This window comes from Dermacentor andersoni, chromosome 11 (genome assembly GCF_023375885.2).
Source record: "Dermacentor andersoni chromosome 11, qqDerAnde1_hic_scaffold, whole genome shotgun sequence".
Taxonomy (NCBI): Eukaryota; Metazoa; Arthropoda; class Arachnida; order Ixodida; family Ixodidae; genus Dermacentor; species Dermacentor andersoni.
In genome coordinates, this window is record NC_092824.1 from 18,671,313 (window position 1) to 18,697,276 (window position 25,964).

Below are 25,964 nucleotides of genomic sequence, written 5' to 3' on the forward strand. Positions count from 1 at the left end.
TCATGGGGTACATGCCTGCCGTCTAGTCCGGCCGTGCCAAGCCTCAGCTACCTGTCATCCTTTACTACAGATGGCGGTAGTTGTCTGATCGGTGTAGGGAGCCTACAGGGAAACGGAGCTTTTGCTTTCGTGTAAGCTCCCTAGATAGGCTGACAAGTCCGACGCTTCCAGCATCCTAGGCAGCGGCCGGTGAAGTTGGATACCTAATGCCAGAGACGGCAAGGTCGCTAAAATTTTATCCTACGCTTTAAACGAGACCCGCAGCAGCGCGGCGATCAGTTGTTGCCGCAGCTCTAGCGAACGAGTTCTTATTTCTTTGTCGCAGGCGCGAATGCAACCCGATCGCTTCAGTGAACCCGAACAGCATGCCGCTGGCCAGCCAAGCTAGCGCTCGATGCACCCTGTTCCAGTTGCTGCCGGCGTGAGGTAGGACAAGCTCCATTCCGGCGCCTGCCGCACAAGACTTTAGAGCGTCCAATTTTTGCCGATTTAGCGTAACCTCGCCGCGCGTGGATGCCGGACTATTCCGCACTTTTAGTTTGGGCCCCCGCAACACGCTCTTCTTCGAGCGGAGGCAGAACGCACCGAGTCCCTGCTGTTGAACGTAGACAGCCAGATAGAGAAAACCGGCTGGACTCGGAGAATACTTCGCATTAAAAGATCATCGCGGACGCGCAACAGCCTTGTCTCAGCGCACGAAGCAGTTAAGAAAGTATACAAACTCTCTGACTAGCAGACGTGCAGGACCTGTTCAGTGCTGATACAACGGAACGGAATACAAGCAAGGAAAGCAGACAGCACGGGCGCTGGTTCTCCACATTCTTCATTGTACATCACTTCCGCCGGGTGATAATGACACAGTTTTTTTTTTCAGTTTCGTTATGCAAAACATAAATTTTTGCGAGCTCTTTGTGACGGATTAAGCTGCACTTCAAGCGTAAAATGTTGCACAGAGATTCCCGCATGCATAAACTATTTGGCTTTTTACGCGGTCGAAAATATCGTTGCAGTTGGCCTTCAAGGCTGTGTTCGCGATATTATTGACACCTTTGAGACTCTGGAGGTCTAATCTATCACTTCAGCTTGACTTAATATTTACCTTTTGCGACCCTTTAAGAGCTCGGTTCGAAAAATGGGGCGCGATGCGAGTAGCGCGAGCGGACATTCGTTAGGGCTGGAACTGCCCAGCATCGCGCCTTCTACGCAACGCGAGCGTGCGTCGCGAATTGCGCGCGTCATGTGCCACAGTCGAGGAGGCACAAAAGACAACCTTGGCTGCGGAACAAAGGGACGTTTAGTAAAGAAACGCATTACTTATGCGTGGCCCCTCTTACGAGAAAGTTTATCTTCAGCTGTCGTTTTGTTGAAATTTCCAGCGTGCAGCGGAAAGTGGCCGCTTTCACAAGTGGGGAGCGCAAATGGCACTGTTCGCACCCCCTCGCCCCACACTTCTGACAGGGAGAGCAGGCAAATGCACACCCGCTCCCTTACCCTCTCCCCTTGGTAAATACGCCTGTGAGTTCTACCGCGTTCGGTCGTCACAGGTCTGATGATCGAACATCGAAGATCATAAAATCGTATCGTGAACCGTGTTTTTTCTTCACTTTTTTTTCTTTGACCAGCTTGACTTACGTTAGCTGGCACACCTTTACAATAGCCAAAATGACGAACTCGTGTCACGTTGCAACATCACATCACAATGGGGTGCTCGCATCACGTTGACATGAGTTTTAAATTTTAATGAATGATAAAGGCGTGTCTTCACATTCATATTGGTCACTGCCACTGCTAAGGCAGAACAATAACGGCTAAGTTTTCGTTTGCAGTATGCACTGCTGGCACGTGCCTGCAGCTCTCAATGAGATAAACACCAAGTCCGTGTTTCGCGTCGTCTAGAAGTACGGCCGCTGTGACGCTACCTCGTACACTCGGGGACAGTGGGCTTCGGCGAGAAAGTCCATAGCGCAACCGGACCCTGGAACAATAGGCGTACTCTTGCTCAGGAAGTTCCAGAAGTGAACGCCGTAGCTCCTTTTTGTCGCCCGGAGCACCCGCATCGTCCTGTTGGGCGAGAACAACGCCTTCCAGTTCCGGTAACGTATGGCAGCGAACGTTGACTTGTGCAAGAAGGTGACGAGGCGAGAAAGCTTGGTGTCATTGAGCAGCTTCGACGTGATCGCCCGGCCACACGTGGTGAAAACATCAGGCGCGTACGTGCGAGCACACCAGTTGATGAACGCGTCGAGCACAGCATGGTTCGCGTCGAAGAACAGGAACGCATTGCAGACACCACTTCTCGCGTCGTTTGCGTACACGACACTGTTTCTTATGCCAGCCAGTGGTTTAGTCACGATGGTGTCGGTGTCAAGGTAGACACCGCCTCGCTTCCACAACAACACGTACCGCAGGAAATCGCTGAGGTGCATCACGGCGTAGGGCGATTTGGAAACATTGACGTGCAACTTTTCAAGTGGGGTACCGGCTAATTCAGCCTTCACGTTGACTTGGGCCCAGATAAAATTTGGTAAATCTAGCAGTACGCTGTAGTAGGGGCAGCCACCGTCGCCTATATTTCCGGTTGACAGCAGACGAACAGTAAATTCTGAATTGTGGATGGCGGCCGATTCAATGCTGCATGCTTGCCTGGCGTTCAGGGTTGCTTTGCCGGAAGTTTCCAGTAGCCAAATGTCCCGCTTGCTTGACCTCCCACCACCTGCCGAAGAACGCAAATGAAAACGCTTAATGGCACCGGGTAACACTTTTCATCCAAATCGCGAAGTGCATTTTACATTGAAGGGCACTATTTTAGAAATATTTTGCAGCAAGACGTATTTCAAATCGCTCAGTAGAAGCGGTTTTATCGGCATTCAAAGTTCATCCTTCATCTCCTCCGGGGTGCAGCCACTTGAATGGTTTGCGACGAGGAGGCTACGGCGGGTCCGGCACTGCCCACTCAATGTCACAGCGGCACGCAGTTTAAAATTTGTTTTCGATGTTCCCGAAGACGCAACTATTTCCGGTTTCGGCGCCTACGACACGCTAAATTCAAAGGCTGCAGCTGAAATTTCGGTTGGATTAGTAAACTTTGTATGCCGCAACAGCGAGCGCTATCGCTATGTCTGCGGCTTTAAGCCCGTTAAATGCGTTCAAATTGCTTTAAAAAAAAAAAGAAAAAAGCTACGCAGGATTTTTCAGTTGCCAAGTTTCTTTTTGCTAAAGGGATAGTTGTCATGAAGGGGCGATCTTGTTGTCTAAGCGACGATGGACTTTAGGCTGTTTCACATAGCGCGATTGGGACGAAAAAAATCGTTCTGCCGTGCCCATCGCAGAGCGATTTTCGCTGACAGCTTTCACACGCGTCTGCGGCAACGCGATTTCCGTCGCAGCGATGCGTCAGGTTGCCTCCTGCTCACAAAGTATCCATGCCTGCATTATTAAATAAAAACGACATAGAGACTAGTGAAATATTCGAAGTTTCCTATTATTATTCGATAATAGAATAGGTATACCATTTTTTAACGTTTAAAAGCTTTGAGACTTTGCGACAGCTTGCAGATGCGGTGAGTGAGGCCCTGCACCACACCGCAACTATGAGCGTGCGGCTTGTGCGGCGTCGGTGGGGTGGTTGCGTTTTGTACACTCTAGTTTCGTTGTTACTATGGAAGCCACAACTTCATTCCTGGTTAAGTATTTGCTTTTGAAGAAGAACAAGCTACTATTGAGTGTGCATGTATAAGCAGCTGGCGCAATTTGTAGCGATGAAGAGGTTGACAACGGTGGCGATCGAGTGTGTACGTGCCTTATGTTCAAGGCGGCGTCCTTCCCCCGACCTGGATAGAGTGCAGCTTCTCCTTTTAAATGAACTGTGTAAGCGGAAGAAAAGAAAAATGTTTATGAAGCTCTTCAGCCGCAAATGATGGTGGGTACGCCTTATTAAAACATAGCTAAATCTGGCGCGCGACATTGCTCCCCAGTGCTACCAACGCGCGGTAAAACCGAAAAACACCTGTTTTGACGGCGCTTTGTTTCGTCACACATTGCCCCTCCCCCATCGCGCCGATCCCTGCGACTCAGCGACGGCGCCGGACGGCGCGACCAACTTGTTGGAATCCAGTCGCGGAGAGCCCACGACGTCGCGGCGGTTGCGGATCGACGGAATTCGCCCACGACCGACAGCGTACGCCCCATTTCTGTTTCGCGCGTGATCGGCAGCACAGAAGTGTCGGTAGCATTGATGAGCGTCTTTTCGCTGTTCGTACTCTGGGACTTGTTCGAAGCGGCGCCTTTTCCGGTAATCGGCGCGGCGCATTTCTTATCGCCGTTGCCGGAGATGGCGACGATGGTGGTAAAAATGCACCGCACCGTTTACCATCGAGGCAAGGAGCTACGGCTGGTTAGGCGGCAACCTCCGAGTTCAGCCAAAGTTCAGCGTGCTGTAGGCGCCAAATCGGCAGTATTGACGTCTGCGGGAACAGCTAAAAGCAAATTTAGACTGGGGGCCATCATGACGCACAGTGCGCGAAGCTTTGCTGCCACTGCCGCTCTCCACCGTAGCCAACCCAGTGCAACCCTTTGAAGACGCGGGGCACCACGGAGGAGGCAAATGGAAGGCTTTGATCGCGAATAACTACGCCTCTACTGAATGCAATGCAAACATCGTCGATGCAAATGGTACATGTATAGCCATATGATAAGAAGCAGAGAAACAAAGACACCAAGGGGAATTTACTGGTACTTGTTACTTGAATCGAATAAACGTATTGAATAAACGTATAAACGAACCCACGTACTCGCATTAGGCGTGCGGTGCTCTTGCCAATGCGTAAAACACACACACACACACACACACGCACACGCACACACGCACACGCACACACACACACACACACACGCACACACACACACTTATTTATAATGTATGTGTGTGTTTGTGTGCCCTTTCAAGTGACCTACTGTTGGCAGGGCCCTTTTAACACAGCTTCCGCAATGGCGACCACGACAAACGCAACAATCCCGCTGCTCGTCAAACTGCGTTCAAGCCAATCCAGCTGTGCGCAGTCCATGTGTGCACCAAGACGCAGAGGAGCCCGCAGACGTGTACCGAGGTAGCGCCTGCAATAATCAACGACAGCACGATCTCGTGCAGCGGGGAAGCCGGCACATATACGAAGAAGCCAGCGGCTACCAATTACCGGAAGTACAAAACATAATTTTATTGTGTCAACACTGAAAACGCTGGTATTTTGTAATTTTTAAATACGGAAAGCATCATGAGCATCGATACAATTGGAGATACTTTTGTGGCCGTCCGCAATGCCGTTATTGGTCGTGGCGCTTTCACACATCCAGCCAGTCGTCCTACGAGGGCACCAATGCGTCATCGCGTGCATTCTGGGCGGCGGCGGTTTGACGAAGGCGCTGCAGCACCAACCTTTATGCCAACAGCGCTGCCACTAGATGGCGCAACGTGTCCAGAAGGAAGCGCGAGATGGGAGTCCGGTTGTCGTATGACGCGTTTCTCGGTGTTACGTGCACCGGCGCGCCATGCATTGCGGAAAGGCAAGGTGAGTACGCGTGCGTGGGTGGCTAATGTTTCATTTAAAAGATAAATAAATTCCAGGGTTTTTGCGTGCCAAAACCACTGTTTGATTATAGGTCACGCCGTAGTGAAGGACTCCGGATTGTTTTGACTGCGCAATGCACGGTACACATACGCTTTCACGCTCCCCCCAGCCACCCCCGCCCCCATCGAAATGCGACCCCTGCGGCCGAGATTCAAACCCGCGCTCTCGGGCTTAGTAGCGCAACGCCATAGCCACTAGGCCGCCGCTGCGGGTGTTTCATTTTAGCAGTGGTGTCGAAATTTGAAAAGGAAGTCGAAAAAAAATTCACCCACTATTACGATACTCCGTAATTCCAAATGTCATTGCAGCTCTATACCTGTTCTCATTGCGCGTGTCAATATTTCGAATTATGATCACAATGCGACACAGTCTTTTATTACGAAGAGAACGCTGTGAGTAGCGTGGCTGGCGCAGACAATTTGTCTCGTGTGGCACCTTGCAAACGGAGCAAAGTGTGACGCGACCGCCTCGCTAATAGGGAGAGGCACCGCGCGGCGACCGCGTGGGCGCGATTCATAGCAGCCGCCATGCAGCTCGTTCAACGCTTTGTTTCCGCAGAGAAGACAGGCGCTACTCTGGTGCCATATCGCAGCCATCGTCGCCGCACAGCCCGTCTTACGCGCCACTGCGCTTTTCTTAATTCTAACGCGTTCGTCCCACTAGCGACGATAGTAGCCCTCATCGCGATGAAATCTTGACACCAGTGTCAGCGGCGACAACACCCAAGCGAGCGTCACGTCGAGCATTACCCGCAACCGCTCGCCAACGGACTTTGCGGGAGCAGCGATCCACATCACACACGCTGGTACCGTGGACTGTTTGAGCAGCTGACGCCGCGGGCGAGCGTAGCCCTCCCCCCCCTCTCTCGGAAACGGAGATGAGGTCGCCCACGCAGCTGAAGATGCCGTGGCCGCCGATAACTCAGTGCATGCGCAGGCCGTCTCACCTCCGCTCCTCCTCGGCCCCCGCCTCATGCTCACTGTAGTCTCGACCTCTACTTTCTTCCTCGCGCCCACTTTCACGTGCCTCTGCGCTCCGCTTTCACTCAGTTACGAGGTATTGCAACACCAACGCTCGAAGCAGGAACGGGCGCCTAAGAGCTGCACTCTAAAAACAAGAAACAATTATAGCGATGGTAATCTTGATGTTTTCATTGCGACTGTAAGTACGCTCGAGATGCATTTGCGCCGTCGCTGTAGTTGTCGCCGTTATCGTCGTCATGCTTACCTGCCAACGGCAGCGCATGCACATCGCGCGCCTACAGGGCTAAGGCTAAATAGGGTGTGTGCACATTCGCGCCTCAGTGGTGGCGCACTATGGACAAAGAGATGCGAATCCCGAAGGCTATACTTTTGCTCGCTGCACGCGGCGGAAGCTATTACGGTAGTCGGAAATACGTCACAGGCATGGTGTTTGGCAAAAAGTATTGTACAATAAATGCTACAGGGAACTCTGGCGCTGAGACAGTCCAGCCCCCGTTTGTCTGATCTTCGTGCTTGTGCTTTGAGATGTTCTTGTGGCTTTGCCTATTGCACTTTAACTTGGCCTTAATTTGCCTAAATTACGAAGTAATATATAATCTATACCTATAAAGCAATAAGGCTCGGCGAACGCGCATAATCGCTGCTATTGCATTGGTACCGCTTTACAATGAAGCCTTGGGGTAATGATTTCGATATTGGGCTTCTGGGCTAGAGGTTCTGTGTACAAATCACGCCTTCGGACAATTTTATTAATGCTTATTTATTTATTTAAAGTGCAGCACCTTTTTGAATATGATCGGTTTGCAAAGTCACAGGCCTGTTTTAAAGGGGTCTTGAAGGACTCAAAGTCTAGAAATGCATTTTAACAGACTGTTTCAGATATACCCTGCCTCAAATGTACTTCAATGCGTTCAGAAGAAGCGGAGTTATTGGCTATCAAAGGTCGCGTATGATCCCTTTCGCTGTGCTCCCGTTCCTGCTTCAGTACGTTGCGCTGCGAAGGCTATAGGGTGGAGTGCCCACAACACCCCGCCTAGGAAACGTCACCGTGGCGCGCAGTTGAAATTTGATCTTGGAGGTTCACGTAGACGCGACTAGTTCCGATTTTCGTGCCGACGATGCGCCAAACGTAGTCAAAACGCGGTGGTACTCCTCGAGCCGCAGTGCGTTCAGCCAACTGTCGTGGTATCTACGTTACGCAGCATGCCGCAGCTAAATGTAAGTGTAGTGCGTATGCACAACGTTAGGTTTGTGCACGGCAAGGTCTGAGTGCACGCTCGCGCTCATATGCTCCACTCTGGCCGTGCCAGGTGGTGCGGACCAACTTAGTCCTACACCAGCTTGGCCAACAGGTAGTGTAGCGACATCCAACTTGCGCATGTTGAAGAGTGTGTGTGTGTGTGTGTGTGTGTGTGTGTGTGTGTGTGAAGTGATTTTAGAAAAGGAAACGGAAGAGATGAGTGCAGCACCGTAACTGTCTCTCACTGGAGGACACCTCAACAGCACCGCAAGGGGAATGGGGGAATGGGAAGAAAAAGATGAAGGAGAGAAAGACAGGACGAACGTGGCAAAGGGAAAAAAAAAGTCAGTGCGGGGCTCAGAGCCGCGCTCTCAAGTGCGTCGCATTGCAGTAGTCTAGCAGTGCCGAAAGAGCGTGCTTCACGATGGACGAGTGGGCTGCAGGGAATAGCAGCGCGGTCGCCGTATCGCAAGTCAGTCCCAGTCGCCGATAGACTGTACACAAGTCCGTGCGCTCCACATCGAAGGCAGAGCAGTGAAGTAGCAAGTGGTCGAGCGTCTCCTAATCGGCGCAGTTGCTGCACGCGGGGTCGCCAATTCCCTGCAGCCTGTGGGGTCTAGCAGCCATCTTGTAGCAGCCGACGCGGAGGCGAAGCAGGAAAGAGCGGTCCGCCCGGGAGAGCTACCAAAAGCTCAATACGAAGCGTAGTCTGCCAAGGCGTCAAACCAGGAGGGCCAGGAGTGAGCATGCACTGGTAAGCGTGTGCGTAGTCTGACCTTAATTTTCGCGTGGTTATCAGCTAGTTGAGTGTTCAAAACTAGCCGAGGTTAACGAGACCTTACGGCTACGACACCGATAAGCAGGGTGACCACAGTTTAATTCCTGCGTGTGCGGCCATCGCCGAGCGTGAGCCGACAATGGCCGGCTTCCCCTGGAAGTACGTAATCCTTAAAGAAATTCAAAAGCAGATTTTCGCTTACTTCACTCCGTTTATTAAACTTCGTCAGTAAATATTTACAGTAACTGTAGGAAAAAGCGCACTGATACAAACACCCTTCTTGGTTGATGTGAGCTATTGGCCAACAGCAGCCACGTATGGGAACCTGATGTATTACGAAATAAAGCATCCAGAAATATGCGAGCTGGAGGCTTTTATCGGAGAGAGAGCGTTTGAGAAAAAGGTGGTTCGCGCTCCGCTTGCGAGCTCCACGCGCCGCGCACGACTGCAAAATTTGGCTGAGATGTTCACAACAGAATAAGCTATCCACCGACTGTAGATGTCCCGTCTGTGATGCACCGTCGGTGAAATAGATGAGCGTAGAAGCACCGTTTGTAAAATCAGCGAAATTACGATTGTCATCGCAAGGGAAGCAAGCGCCGGAGGAGAAAGGCGCATGGAGGTGGAGAGGAGAATAGCCGCGTTCGCATCCTTTCCGTTTGTGCTTCGACGCCGCCGTGCTCGTTGTGCATGTTCGCGCCGTCCATACGCTTGCGCGTAACACACAATCACGAAGTGAAGCGTCACTGTAAGATATTTAACGAGCGCGACGGGTGGTTCAGGTCCCCTTTAAAGCGAGAAGAGCGAAGCTTAGGCAAATCCGTGCACCACTAGCAGTCATTCCTATCCTGGCTGAACCACCCTGCTTGCCGCGCCCGTAGACGCTGGTGCCGCAGTTCCCTCTAGTAGTTGTATGAAACTTCATGGGTTTTGCACACCACCTATTAAATGTATGCATGACGGTGCGCAAGCATTAACCCACACACCTACGCATGCGCTCACGGTGCGGGACAGCTCGTGCACATAGAAGCGCGGCGCGGGGGCGCAGGTCTGTATACCAATCGGAAATGGACGCTCGGTCTACACGTTCGCTGCACTATGGAGGAAGGAATAAACTAGGAGGGAAGATGACGTCACTCAGCTACTGTCGGCAAGCCAATCACCTCTGATGCAGGCGCTCTCCTCCGGGGCCCACCTGTGCGGAGGTTCTAGGGAACGAAAAGGCGCACAAGACTGCCGGATCATTCAACAGGTTGCTTGCACCACGGTAACTTATTCGAGGCGACAGCCACCCGCGTCGCATCTCCCACATCGTCGTAATTTCACTGTTTCGTATTATCGTTTGCAAGAGATACTTCTATTTGGTTTAGATTTCAATGGTGATGGTCCGACAACAAAATATTAATGACAAGCGAGCGCTGTTTTCGAGATCCGTGCTCCGTTTCTTGGCTCATCAGGCTTAACGAGAGTGACGGTATTAGCTGGATAGCACCTCTTAGATGTTACGGCGCCCTCGGCAAGAAGGTGACGAGACCATCTGGCTCGCGTTTTGCAGGCCGTTGTGCGCGTGCGGGAATCGCGTAAGAGACATGTGGGAACCATTGCTCCTCGAAGAAAAATAAGGGCAGAAACTCCCCGCTGGGTGATTATCATATAGTGTGGAGAATTTTTTGTAATCATTACTTATGAAGCCCATACTCTGCCCATGAAACCAAGAGTGCCGTATTTCACGAGGCAAGCAACTCCGAAAAGTGCCCCACACTGTGACTATGGGAATCTCCGCAGTGAACTGTGTTTTTACTATCAATCCTGTATTTCGTTAATGAAAGAAATGTTGACTTGTTGGAGTGCTTTTTTGCTCGGATAATTTGCCCACCGACGCGCTCGCCTGCCTTCCAACGCTTCCTGTTCTGATGCTCCTCGCTGTTGCAGACGCAGTTATCTGCTTGCTTGCGTTTTCCGCGCGTCCCTTGCCCGCCCACTCTCTCACCTTCATTCTAACTGCGCCTCGGCCGTGCCAAATCGAAACGCGCCAAGAGTCTCGGAGCACTCGCATTCCCGCGAGGAATTCTTATGGATTTGTCGATGCATGCGTCAGTGACGTAATCGTCTCAATATCGAGTTTCAATACTGTATTAGACATAGTGTCTTCGAATCATGGCATCGGCCAATGTTGATGGTCTTTAACTATTTGTAAAACAGTACTTTGTTTAAAATGATCAGTTTGCCGAGCCGTTTGAAACCAGAGAAGCAAAGTTTTGGCAAATACAGGGTCCTGAATATTTGGCTGCACGTGTTAAAAAAAAAAGAAGATTTCGCGCTAACCGGTGCACTGTTCTTGTTCAAATTTTGCAGAACGATCGCATTTTGTCGTCGTCTTTGTTTAGTATACACTTGGCACGATTAATCGCCTCTTTTTAAAGGCGAAAATGACAAACACTTTTTGCCTACGGGAAAAATGGCGTCTGTAAAGCCAGCCCTGGCACAGACTTGTCTCGCCAGCTGCCGGCAGCAGCAGGAAGGAGCTGCTTCACCAACGAAACAGCATCTTGAAATCGGCCGCTTACGCGGCAGCAGCTCCTTCCTGCTGCTGCTGACAGGCTGAAAAGCCCCTGTGCCATCGCGTGGCACGTACCCAGTTCGTTCGCTGGCGGCGCCCTACCTGCTGGTGCTGAGTTTGTCGCTGCTGCTCTACGAGCCGAATAAACCCCCCTTTACAACATATATATATATATATATATATATATATATATATATATATATATATATATATATATATATCAACCTGTTATATCCGTCCCAATTGTGAATTTTTTTTTAATGTGTTGAACTGTGACGAGTGCAAGCCCCTTACAGCAACGATATGTCTTGTCAGTGGATAACCGCATAGAAGGGCCCCTTAGGCAATGTGCGCATTTAAGCTCAACGCCTTAGCGATTCATGTATTCCCTGACGAAGGCCCAGACTATATATATATATATATATATATATATATATATATATATATATATATATATATTTACTAATAGTTGAATTTGAAGAAACTTCGTATGACCTCGAAGAATCGCTCACTGAAGTGACGGCCTTCCATGGGTATTTACCAGGTGGACGACAGTTCACTTCCAGAGCCTGAGTCTTCTTGCGCCACCAAGCATCTGGCGTCTCTGGGGGGTGTAATCTTCTTTTGTAGAATTATCGCATACTTCGCTATCACTAATACTAGCTGCTTCGCCTTTCGGGAGAAACTATAGTCTCTCTCTCTCTCTCTCTCGGTTTTACTGTGAATCAAAATATAAGCGCTGCTGCGCATGACTGCCGGTGACGCTGATTCTGAGTGAATCCGGCTTGGCTCTATTTCGGTTATTGAGTGAATTGTACTGGGTGTCTATGCTATCACGCACCTAGTCTTCAAAAAAGAGCAATTGCGTTACTCGAGGAAAACCTGTGTATATATGGTTTCCAGTACAGCGGAGTAGCCGTCAGTAATTTTTCATTAATGAGATTTAAGTAAGTGATTAGAATTATTTATCTAATTCGAGAAGTAATGTACGTATTATGAAAGTGTCAATGAGAAATTTGCAGGCGCAGCCAAGGGACAACTAACTCTGGTATTTTCAGCAACGTACTAATTGCGTACTAATGTTTCCGAGTGGTAAAGAAATCCCACGAAATAGAAAATATACCATGTGACTGCGCTCCCACACGCCTCATAAAGCAGCGCCCTCAAATAAGCTGATTGAAAGCAACTGCTTTGCCTGTCTAAAAACCGAAGAGGCAGGACATCATGTTGATAATGGTACGGAAGGAGCGCCAACAGCAGGTTTCACGGCTTCGCAGCTATTCCTTCCTCGCATTTTTACGTCACACCTATTATCTGTCTTTCAAGGCCAACTGATCGCATTGAAAGCAAGAGGCCTTTGTTTACGCGGCCGAAGCGCCGCTCTGACCACGCACGAATCGCGAAAACCAATGTAATAATAGGCGTAGAATGTTTCGCAATCTCGGCTTTGCTCGCGCCACATCGAAAGTGTGCACGCGCAGCTATATTTCGCGCCAGAAACTTGCTTCGGATCAAAGCCAAATTGAAATGACTTTCATTTTACATGATAGTGTATCACGTGCTGCAAGAACAGGTTCATGGCATAAAATAAAAGCGAATTTAGACAGGGAAGCGACATACGTGTAGAGAAAAGGCGAAACCGATGCGTTCAAGCAATTAAATGCACCACTTTTAAATGAACCGAATTGGGAATCGGGATGTCTGCACAAAAAAACAATAGAAAAAGAGAGCCATCAGATTTAAGAGGTCCTTATTATCTGTGAATTCGTAAGCGCCGTTGAACAGCAGTTGCTGCTTAGAGGGCGTGTTCGAATAGGTGCCCTTCTGCAGCTATAGGCAGTACTGAGTCCGCTTTATCACAGCTTCAGTGGCGTTCTGGATGACCGACGCTGGAATTCTACGGCAGACATCGATTATCTTTGCCTTGAGCTCATCTCACGTCATCGTCTCGATCCATTTAGGGATGATCTTTCACATAACACCAAAGAAATAAATTGAGCGGAGAAAGGTACGGTGACCTAGCCGGCCAATCTACAGGCCAGTGTCTTCTAATCTATTGCGCACGAAAAGTCGCATCCAGCCAGTTTCGTGCCCGACTGCGCTTAACGCCTGCTTCACCTCCGCCGCGGGTTGGCCTGGCAGTACACTATCTTCCGGATCGGCCCACATATGGGGAGTGCTTAACGCCTGCTTCACCTCCACCACGGGTCGGGTCGGTATTGCACTATCTTCGGGATCGGTCCACATATGGGGAGTGCTTAACGCCTGCTTCATCTCCGCCGCGGGTTGGCCTGGCAGTACACTATCTTCCGGATCGGCCCACATATGGGGAGTGCTTAACGCCTGCTTCACCTCCACCGCGGGTCGGCCTGGCAGTGCACTAACTTCGGGATCGCCCCACATATGGGGAGTGCTTAACGCCTGCTTCACCTCCGCCGCGGGTCGGCCTGGCAGTACACTATCTTCGGGATCGGCCAGCATATGGAGAGTGCTTAACGCCTGCTTCACCTCCAGCACGGGTCGGGTCGGTATTGCACTAACTTCGGTATCGGCCCACATATGGGGAGTGCGTAACGCCTGCTTCATCTCCGCCGCGGGTGGGCCCGGCATTGCACTATCTTCGGGATCGGTCCACGTATGGGGAGTGCTTAATACCTGCTTCACCTCCGCCGCAGGTCGGCCTGGCAGTGCACTATCTTCGGTATCGGCCCACATATGGGGAGTGCTTAACGCCTGCATCACCTCCGCTGCGGGTCGGGCGGTATTGCAGCATCTTCGGGATCGGCCCATATATGGGGGATTTTTTTGCTTGCGACACGAAAATTTCCTTGGACGGTAGAAGTATACAGGTTCCTTGTAAAAGAACCATCCGCGCACTTTATCTACGCTAAAGAAACAGCTACCAGAGCTTGTTTCCGGCTAACACAACACGCTACGTGTGATTTCAACCAAGCCGCGACAGATAAGGCACTAGCTCGATCACGTTGTTTTGTTCTGGCTAAATCAGAGGGAGCCTGTTCAAAGGCGCTGCTTTATGATGCGGATTGGAGCGCAGCCACTTGGTATTTTTCATATTTTGTGGGCCTTATCAGTAAAAAAAAAATATACTCAATTAGTACGTCGCTGAATATACCGCAGCGATATAGGAGTCCCTTGGCTGTGCCTACAAATGCCTCATTGACACTTGTATATTTAGGATAGCACCTCTCGAGTTAGACAATTATTACAATTAACTATATAAATCTCAGCAACGAAAGAATTACTGGCGGCTACTACACTCCACTGGAAACAATACGCACTGGGTTTTCTTAAAGTAATGCAATTGTACTTTTTTAAATGTTGGCGCATCATAGTTAATCGGGACATTCTGTATATATTTATGACCTCTGCGTGCAAGTGACGATGTTTCCATCCTTAATGAATGTTGTCTCTTATTAGAAGATTTTCTCCTTGTTTTGATGAGTCGTCAGAATTGTCTACTGGAAAGAGAAGTAATACTGAAACACATATCTTTCACTTGCATTTCATACGCTATTGAATTGATAACATACTCTGCTGAAGGCGTCACTGAAGTCTGCAGGCTTTTTTCAGGGTCAAGAAAGCACGTAAAGCAATCTGAAACGAGGTGAACATACAGCAACATATTCATTCTTTAGGCAAATGCTATCGATACCTTAGAAATAATTGTTTACTGGCTACCGCCTCCTCTTGCGAAAATATGGAAACCTTGTACTGGGTATATACTTAAATATATTGTATATGTGCATGGTGTTTCCAGTGGAAATTTAAAACAATATTGTAGTGAGAAAATACGGATGAGCCAGCCACCACTGCCGCTTCAAATGCGCTTGTCATTGTATTGTCAGGATTTGCAGACATAAAGCGAAATTATGCATGAGAAACCGTGCACCTCCGTGTCGACAATGATGGAGTAAGCCATTAGGACCATTAAAATCTTAGGTGAAAACGTAGAGGCAAGTCAAAAGAAACCTCAAATGATGTGGCTGACAAAACTCTGGCAAGGACACTTTAGGCTTGAGGGAGCGGGTAAGATTCGGTATCGCCGGGGCAATGGAGCTCCGCCCCCCCCCCCCCCCCTTCTGTAGTCGGCGCCTATGGCCTACAGCGTCCAGGAACGAGCGGCCATCGACGCTTTGCTGGGCTTCCGATGAGCAGCACGATGTGTGTTCAATGAACTCAGTCTCAGTAGAGAAAGAGAAGTACAAGAAGCCATCAATGCTCTGCACATGAACGAGGTTTTGGGCTGAAGGCACCGAACGCACCCACTGTGAGCGTCACCCGGTTGCCCAGCGTTGGTGCCGTCGCTAAGTGCAGCCATGACCAGACAGACAACGCACCAGCCAGCAGCCGTGAAGATCCGCCAGCAAAGGCGACAGAGGTTCTGTGGAGTAACCTTAGGCCACCGCCCAATGTGTTGGACAGAAATGCTTGTGACAAGCCCCTTCCGAAAGAAAGTTAGACCATTAAAACCGGAAGGCTCCGGAGCTGCCTAGCGTGGCGCTAGACGTGAAGGGTAAGCGCCATGCTGCGGTACCTATGACTCCAGTTATGACCAAACATGGTTTACGAAACTTTCCTGCATGACAAAACACGCCGAAATGACTGCGCCGACCGGAAGCGCCGTGACGCGCAGCACTAAATATAGACCGGCCATTAGCGTGGGCTGTCTCTGTGACCACGTAACTTTTCGTACCATCTCCGTCGAACATTCTCCATCGGAGCGCACAACAAAACTCACCAAAATCACGGCACTCACTGGCGGTGGACCAGTGCTATCAGCACCTTCGATCGCTGAGGGAGGGGCAGCATGGGATCGCTGGCATAATTAGCGGCATCGGAGCGAGCTGTGGAAGACGACGACAAGCGTAGGAGCAGTGGCACAGGCAAATCTTAGTGACCGCCTGTCTTTTTGTATCATCTCCGGCCACGCTGCCGGATTTTCCGCTTGATGAGTCATATAATACTTTCGCATTAAAAAAGTTGGCAGTCTCGCTCGAAAAACGAAGCTTTGGACGGGACAGCAAGGTTTGGCGCTGCGCTTGAACTTCTCGGAGGCTGATGCGACAAAACAGCCAAGGCAGCTCCTGGTAAACAGAAGGGACAATGCCCTGACAGCTACGGCGTCTCTCAATGCTGGCGTAACCTGTTCATCTAAAAAAAAAAAAGAAGAAAAACTTCATCTCACACGACCAAACCCTGGTCGTCCAGAGTGCCCGCGATCGGGCCGTCAAGCTCGGCTTGGTGGTGCCTACGTGGGACTAGACGGGTTGCGCGGGGTCTCCCTTGCGTCTTATCTGAACCTATTAAGATTATGTCACTCACTCACTCACAAGCTGGTTGCAGCACTGTGGAAGCTACACGAATTCTTGGGCAATAGAAATGCCGAATGCCCTCGAGATGTGCTCATCCGCGCCGCGTCGTCTGCTCTGCACCTGCTTGCCATCCTGCCACATGCTCCGTGGTTCTGGATTGACGCAAAAAAAAGAAATGTTTTGACGCCGTAGCCATAAGCTGAGTTTGCATGCATGCGAGAGCAGGGCTTCGCTTTACCAGCACGCTTTACCTGCAGCAAGTAGTACGGGCGAATGCCCTTACGAATGTTCACCTGGGCCGCAGCGTCTGCCCACTGTCGACTTGGCGTTTTCTCGCTACCATCATCATGTATCATGCTGGAGTGGGGTAGTAAATTAATAATGAAGTGAAGAATTAGGCTTTTATAGCGTTCCTCATCGTCAACGCATCACCAATGCTAATGCTGTGACACCATCTGCAAACTAGAAGTCAAAGCAGTTTTACAGCTTGCGGTAGTCTGTAGTCTTAGCAGCGTGAAAACAAACAACCGATCTCAATAACTACGACAAAACATACCTAATGATTTGACCTCACCTTGAGATGAGACTTAGCGACGACGGATCTTGTCGTTTGTTTCTTACTGATAGGGAGGAGAGCCACCAACGAGCGCGAATTCTGATCAAAGCGGGTGGTCGGCGCTGTATGGGCGCTGCCATAATGTCACTGTTAGGGTGGCTACTAAGGTTACCGGGACAACTGCCACTGTAATTCTCGGCATACGACGGGCATGCGCAAAGGTCCTAACCAGTGACGTATCGCTGTACCCTACCATGTAGCGAGCCAAAATAAAGCTCTCTATTGTAGCCAATAATCAGCCAGTTATGCCCGGAACTATATACCGATACGGAAGGATATTGCCTGCGTACACTTCGTATACCTTCGGCAGTGCTGCAACCTGCTTGTTAGATGGATGGAGTACAGCGACCTAACGCTAGCGTGATTAGCACCAGCACATGTTGGTGGCGTAGGATCTCAATGGCGCGGGAGATCAGACCGACGGGGAAATACCAGCGTTAGGCAGCACCTAGTGAAACGTTAGACAAGCTAAAATAGACGTTCACTGCTCAGACCAGAGCATACGCACATCACCTCAGCAGAAACGCTAGTGGGTTTTCATTGTGTGTGCTAATTGTGCAGAGCGTTGGCGGTGCGACGACTTCGCTTCGCCGCTTTTGCAACCAAGCGCTCTCCACGTGTCTGGAGAATCTCAAACGCTCCGCGTGCAAGCCGTACATGTGCCGCCAGCGTGACAGCACGACAATCGCGACGGCGTGAATGCGTCTAAAGCGTCCGTGCTACTGGTATCGCAACAAAACGACATCCATAATCCACTTGATATGAAGGAAGAACGTAATTTGGGACTCACCGTGAAAAGCAGGCAGGGTTCCAACCAGGTAGCGGCCCCATACAAAAGCACCAGTGGCGACCATGGAGAACAGCGCAAGGAATAAGAACAGACGGTGTTTCCAGCTGACGTGGTAACAACTGAACCGCGTATTCGTCATCGTCATCGAACAAATCTGCAGGAGAAAAGCTTTTCGGCTTCTTTCTCAGCCTTACACGTGACGATTTGCTCCTGATGATGATGAACCTCTACCATGGCCCGTACCCAATAAGTGGTATAGGCCGAGAATTGGATGACGGTAGGCAGCTAAAGAAAATCTTTATTTGAAAATGAGAAACTCAAGTTGAAATAAAAAAAAGCTAAAGAAGATTTTGGAATATATAAACTGGGGGCGCTATCACGTAAAACTATTCCAAAGTTTTCTATTCCAATTCTGCAATCAGCCTTCCACGATTGGTCATCCTTGGTTACGACGTAACCTAGAATTGTCAGCTGCCGAGCTGCGAATCGGCACTTTAGGTTTAGTTGTAGTTTGTTGAACACGTCAGAACACACCGGAGCCGTTGAAGGTGCGTGGTGAAGTCAGGAGCACAAACTACAGCGTCGCCAAGATGGCACAAGCACGTGTGCCACTTCGAGCCACGTTGAACTGTGTCCATGACGCGCTCGAAAGTTGCTGGCGTATAATAAAGTCCAAAAGGCATTACGCCAAACTCGCATAAGCCATCGGGTGTGACAAAAGCTGTCTTCGGCCGATGGACGTCTGCCATCGGTAGCTGTCAATACCCCGAGCCTAAATCTAGAGATGAAAAGAATTCTGCGCCTTGTAGACTTAAATTATGGGGTTTTACGTGCCAAAACCACTTTCTGATTATGAGGCACGCCGTAGTGGAGGACTCCGGAAATTTGGACCACCTGCGATTATTTAACGTGCGCCTAAATCAAAGTACACGGGTGTTTTCGCATTTCACTCCCATAGAAATGCGGCCGCCGTGGCCGGGATTCGATCCCGCGACCTCGTGCTCAGCAGCCCAACACCGTAGCCACTGAGCAACCACGGCGGGTCCCTTGTAGACTGTCAATCGCGTCATCTATGTGCGGGAGAGGGTAAACGTCCTTGCTAGTGATCTTGTTGAGGCGCCACTAGTCCACACAGAACCTCACAGAACCATCTTTCTTCTTAACAAGCACGACAGTGGATGCCCATGGACTGTCGGCAGGTTTTAATCACTGCAAACCTAACAGTTTTACGTTTTCTTTTTTTTCCACTGGCGATAAGGGAATGCTATAGCCTGCCTACATATATAAGTACTTGCAATAACCAATATAATGTCCGGCTACTACTTGAAAACTACCTGCTTTCCAAGTATAACCTATTTTATAAAGATTTAACCTTACTGTTTCCTTTGTATAAAGACGTTGATTAATTGATTAAGTCTTGTACGACCTGTTCATTCATTGCGTGCGCTCTTTTTTAATAATGGCGTGGATTTTGTAACTACTGCATTAATGCTTCATTAATTATACATGTTATACCATATGTACTTGTTAAATAATTGTACGTGCTACAAAACCCTTTTGCTATCACTCTAAACTCTTATTTGTGACATGTTCAACTATATTCCACTTGTGTAATGTGCATATTATATGTATGCCCTTCCCGCTAAAATACCCATCGGGATTGGCAGTATGTTTGAAATAAATGAAAAAATAAAAAGCATTATGAAGGACCAAAAGGCAGTTTGGAATACTATGAATGATATTTTGGTGCGACCGAATACGAATACTACTTTTGAACTTTTAGTAGAGGCCAAATCTTGTTTTGGCAACATTGCTTGTTGATATGTTCAATGATCTTTCTCTGAGATCAGGACCTTTTGAAACGTCCGCTAGTACCGATAGTCGCTATAAATTAAACGTCACAAATCGCATTACGGAATATTTTTTTTTGGCTCCCACAGATGAATCGGAGAAACTCAGAGAATCAGTGAATCCCACAGATGAACCAGAGAATGGAGCTTCGCGCCCGCCTAACGCCTGGCTCCGTCGACAGCTGACACAATTCAAGCTACAAAACCGTGCTGTACCGCCATATCCATAATCCTGACGCACAACGCTGGGTGTCCGTACTGCCTCGCTGCCTTCGTGCTCGTGTCCTTCAGGCCTATCATGACGATTTGACTGTTGGCCACCTTGGCGTCCAGAAAACTTACGACCGCATAAGAAGCCGGTTCTACTGGCCTGGCCTGTCTACCAGTGTGGCGAGATACGTCTCTGCCTGCGTCATTTGTCAGCATCAAAAGCGGCCAACATCAGCTCCTGCCGGGCAGCTCCTACCAGTCCCGTGTCCTGCGGAACCGTTCGAGGTTGTTGGCATTGATCTCTATGGGCGACTTCCCATGACTCCAGCCGGTAGTCGATGGATAGTCACAGCCATCGACCACCTCACGCGCTTGCCGGAACAGCTTGCGTCAGTTCTGCATCTGCTTCCGAAGTTGCTACCTTCATTCTTCAAGCCATAATCCTGCGTCACGACGCCCGTCGTGTCCTTCTGAGCGACCGTGGAAAGACATTTCTTTTAGAACTGGTAGGCGAAGTGCTAAGAGCCTCTGGCACAACTCACAAGACTACTTCAGGTTACCATCCTCAGAACAAAGGCCTGACTGAGCGGTTTCATCGTACGCTCTCTGACATGATAGCCACCTATATTCAACCAGATCAAAGAAATTGGGACGCAATTTTGACATTCGTCACCTTCGCGTATAACACCGCCATTCAACGAACAACCGGTTACTCGCCATTCTACATTGTTTATGGCCATTCGCCCAGTTGCTTTCTCGACGTTTCTTTCTTTTCTGCCCCTGTCACTCCATCTCCATCTTCCTGCGAGTAATGTTTCCCGCCTTGACCATTGTCGCCAGCGTGCCCGCTTCAACAACGAAGCCAGACAACAGGATCGCAAGGATCACTATGACGTATATCATCGCGTACTTTTCTACCAGCCCGGCGATGAAGTGCTGCTATGGACACCAGTTCGCACTCCTGGGTTGTGCGAGAAGTTTCAGTCCTGCTTTATTGGCCCATACACGGTCCTGGAAATGACCTCTCCCGTTAATTATCGTGTGACCCCTGTTGTTCCCACAACTGACTGCCGTTGCCGCTCTACCGAAGTGGTCCACGTTTCTCGTATGAAGCCCTTGACGCGCCGTTCCCCGAACCTTTAGGCTGTGGCCAGGATGGCCGCTCTTGCGCGCGGGAAATTAGTGTGGGCATTTATTGTGCAGTTCTTCATCATCTGTGCATTATCATCATCATGTGTGTGCTCCTCTTCTTCATCGTGCGGGTAGTCGCATCATAGTGGACTGGGCCTAGGGTCTTTCGCATGCGTCTCTCAGGCTTAATAAAGGTCGGCCCTTAACTGTGACGTCCCAGTATTCATGACAAACCTACAGAATAGTGCTGCTGGTGTTGATGGTATAAAAGCAGGGCCATTAAAAGCAGTTTCACACTAAATTACCTTAATTACACTTAATTATACTGAATCCCCTTACCATTTTCACATATGTGCAACCTTATGTTATGCACCGAAATATTTCCCGATGAGCTCAAGATAGCCAGAGTTTCAGGGATCTACAAAGATGGTGACCAAAATGACATGAATAGCTCTAGGCCAATTTCTGTGTTGCCAGTATTCCCAAAAATTATAGAGCGTGTCATGTATGTGCGAGTTCTGAATTTCTTTTAGCTTAAAAGATATTATAACAAAGCCAGAAAATATATGTACCGAGAAGGCCTTACTATCTATTAAATACATATTAATTGATAACTTTGAGCAAAAACTTCACACAGTCGGAATATTTCTCGGTTTTAAAAAATCCTTTGGCTCCATCAAGCACAAAATTCTCTTGAAAAAACTAAATTAATATGGTGTAAGACGGGTTCGACTAAAGTAAGTGAGTAGTTATATCATAAATCGAGATCAATGTATTGACATGCAGCATGCAATTTCAAAAATGGGTAAGATAAAATACGTCCAAAATGTATGTATAATTGGCCCACTTTTGTTCCTCTTGTATATAAATGATATCGTAAATATACCCCGAACACCAAAAATCATTAGATATGCTGATGACACTAACGTTTTACTCTCTGGCAGATAGAGAAAATTTAGAAAAGCAGGTTAATAAATGGTTTAATCATTTGTCAGTATGGCTAAAAGCAAATAAACTTGAGCTAAGCACTAAAAGGACAAAATATGTTATTTTTCTATCAAAAAACAAGTGCACACTCCCCGAAATTCACGTTGCCTCATTTATAGGAGTATTGATTGAACGCGCTGTATGTCATAAGTTCATTGGCGGTATTTTCGATGAAACGCTAAACTGGCCGTTCCACATCAACAAATTTCGTGCAGATATTTTACCACCGAATGGTGTAATCGAAAAAAATATTCTGGTTTGGCCACTTTGGGTAGTAAATCAGCTGTGTTATACTTTAGTGTGCTCACGAATCCATTACTGTTTGTTAATTTAGGGCATTACCACTAAAACAAATAAAGTATTCATAAACTGCAAAAGAGAATAGTACGCATAACTGAAGGCGTACCACGCCGAACGCTTTCCGCTAAACTCTTTCACAAGCAGAAGATTCTAACGTTCGCACATATATTTATAATAAGGTAGGCAAAATTATTTACGACCAAATGAGATCAAACGCAGATGCATTCCGTGTAGCTTATATTAGGAAACAGCATACGTATAGTTTTAGACACACTACTTATCACATTGAGAGAATACGGACAAATTATGACAGGCAACCATTTACACGCATGATTCCTCAGCTACTGAATGCACATCATCTTATTACCAGCATGGTAGAAGAATGCCGTTCAGTAGCGCGCTTTAAAAAGAAGATGCATGCTTACTCCACTTGCGCTTCAGGTGTGAATCGTTATTTTTTTATCTGCTGTGTTTTCAAAGGAGGTTTAATTGCATAGGTGTGACGCACGAAGGTACTCAGAAGTGTTGCAATGTTATGCTTAACCTCATAGTCTGCTTTCTCATTTGTTGTATGTTTGAAGTGTTTATGACGCTATTACTGCTATCAAGATCTTGCAATATTATTTCTGCGAGAAGTTTCCAAATGCTGCCTAAGTGTGTGTATTTTTATACTAGTTTATAAGTGTACAATTTATGTGACCTTCTTTTGTGACCCTAATGTTGAAAATGTATTCGCATACGGTACTGAGCATTGCGCAGTTTGGTGGTTACGGTAGGTTTAGGCACATTGTCAGGCAACCCGCCGTGGTTGCTCAGTGGATATGGTGCTGGGCTGCTGAGCACGAGGTCGCGGGATCGAATCCCGGCCGGGGAGGCCGCATATCGATGGAGGCGAAAACACCCCTGTAGCTAGATCTAGGTGCACGTTAAAGAACACCAGGTGGTCAACATTTCCGGAGTCCTCCACTACGGCGTGCCTCATAATCAGAAAGTGGTTTTGGCACGTTAAGCCCTATAATGTAGGTTAATCTTTTTTAACATTGTCGGGCGTTTTAGCTGTTTCCTTTTTGCCACTTGTTGCTGCACAAGCACCGTTTAAAAATCAATTGTATGTGTAAGTGATTGAGAGTGAATAAAGTTTCAAACTTTCAATCGCTACTACAAAATGACAACCACAGAACGATCCCGGCGGCACAACGGTGACTTTGTGATGGCGACACCATGTGGACAATAACATGACGACAACGGCTCAAAGACGGCGTGACAACGCAGTGAAAGCAACAGAGTAAGAACCGCGAAAACATGACGATGACATGACACCGAAAGAATGATCACAACGTCACAAAGGCCATAAACTGACGACGGAATGATGACAGCTTGAAAACGACAGCATGATGCTGTTGGAGGTCGCGTGTGTGCGGGCTGCCTTAATTCGCCCTATATCCGGTGTTCGTTCGCACTATGACAGTTCCGGCCAATATGGCCGTCTCATTTCGCTTTATACGCATCCGGTGAATGTTTGCGCTACGTCCGATACTGGCCAGTCGGGCACCTTAATCACCGCTGTATCCGGTGTTTGTTCGCACTATGTCCGTCGGCTTTTTGAGCTATACACTATCTCCGTAATCAGCCCGCATTTCTTGCAGACAACGTCTGCGCATTCGCGCACGTTACCTTACTTTGACCTTGGCTCCGTCTAGGTCAAGAACCACTTCGCATTAAAAAACATGGTGAGCTGATGGGAACTTAACAGAGGGCGGTGTTGCTAGCCGTCTTTCTTGTTAGCGCGATGCGGTTCTTTAGCTGCTTCCCCGGGTTTTTGAGGTCTCTGGACGGTGACCTAACACTGTAACATAGCTGAAAAGATTAACAATTTTATGTGAAATGCTTGGATTTTAACGCTTGTTTAGGATTGTCGTAAACACGCTTATGGTTTTACGATTTCTAGTTTGCGTCCAGCTTAGGGCAGTAATTGTTAGAAAAAATGTCAGTAAAACTGACGACCAGTTTTCAGAGTCGGATTTCTTGGGCCTGCTTTATTACTCGGACGGACAGCGGCCGCTGCGTCACCAACTTCAGTGAACTATCGTCTATTTTCGGCCACTGTTACGTGAATATGTCTTGAACAATATTCACGAATATTTCCCTCTGTGACGCAGATCATACTAGCTGGGAATATAGAGGAGTGTGACTGTGTGGCTAAGCAGAGTCGAACCTTTTACGTTATTAAGGGAAGTTGAAAGAAAAAAAAAAACAATTCTGGGGATTTGCATGTCTAAGCCAGGACGTGATTATAAGGCTTGTGGGAGACCGGATCAATTCTGACCACCGGGGATATATTAACTTTTGCTTAAACCAAGCGCACGAGCGATTTAGCATTTAGCCTCCCATTCAAGTGCAGCCGCCTAGATGTACGCTTTGGCCGCGAGCTCAGTAGGTGCAAATTCTTAGCCACTAAACTATTCTACAGCGGGTTAAAGAAAATTTAATTGGCAACGTCATTTGACTGCGGCGTACTCATGTAACTCACGTATTTTCATTCGTCGTGTTTGATGTTTTGATGATTGTTTGAAAGCGTGGTCTGGCAATGTTCGGCACCAAGGAAAGAAAGAAACGAGAAGGGTTCTTAGCTGGACTCGTTGGTGCATATTGTGGTTCAACTGCGCGAGGACGGGACAACAAAGGAAACAAACACGAGCGCAGCGTCTGTTTCCTTTCTTGTCCCGTCCTCGCGCAGTTCAACCGCAAGTTAAAGAAAGAAAGAAAGGAATAAAAGAAAGCAAGAAGGATGATCTTCGTTACCGTGGTAGCTGAAATATCACCGCGCCCTGCTTCTCGCTAGTGAATGTTAGAAGAAACATTACGCCTTTCAAGCCTTTTTTTCACAACGCAACGCGCCGGCAGCCGACGCCGGGACTCTATGCACGCCGGTGCCCAGCGTTCGTCGTGTCTTCCACGTCTCCCCTCACGTTGGCACTGGGTGCGCAAGGGCTCTGCAAACAACGGTCCACACGTGGGAGACCGGATCGGACCGGTCACCGGACGGGAACGACGGGCGCGCACGCCTCCGGTTAATACGAAGGGGAGCGTGCCGAGATCACGTGTGTCGTCATAACGCGTTTCCAAGAAGGGCGCGCGCGTACGCTTCGGCGGTGGCCGCATCGAGGGCACCGCTTCGTACCGGCCCGCGAGTCACGCGACACGGCGGTGGTGACGGGTCGCACGTGGTTGAATTTATCGCTGGAAGCCCATCGATCGGCCGTTCCGCGAGCCGCGCGGGACCCTCTGTGTCCGATGCGCGTGGAGTCGGTGGTCCGGATGACTCGAACCCGTCCGCATAACACGCTCAGCGAGAGAGACATCATCGTCATCATCATCAACAACAACATCGCCATTATCAACAAAAACATCACCATCAAAGTTCAAAGGAGTACCTAAACGACATTTGCGACTCGCTATCTTCTTTTTTTTAAAAGTAAATGAACGTGCAGATATGCTAAGCCTTAGAAAGATCAAGGTCAAGGTTTATTTATTTCGACCATATTGTACAATATGACCCCGA

General features: G+C 48.7%; 1 protein-coding gene across 1 annotated transcript; it reads right to left on the reverse strand.

Annotated features, from left to right (window-relative positions):
• Positions 1-1,741: 1,741 nt before the first annotated feature.
• On the reverse strand, positions 1,742-6,598 carry LOC126517697 (lactosylceramide 4-alpha-galactosyltransferase-like). Its single transcript, XM_055064404.1, has 2 exons — positions 6,571-6,598; positions 1,742-2,713 (listed from the first exon to the last, which is right to left on the reverse strand). Exons 1-2 carry the CDS (start codon positions 6,596-6,598, stop codon positions 1,893-1,895), a joined length of 849 nt encoding a protein of 282 aa, XP_054920379.1. The 3' UTR covers positions 1,742-1,892.
• Positions 6,599-25,964: the final 19,366 nt, after the last annotated feature.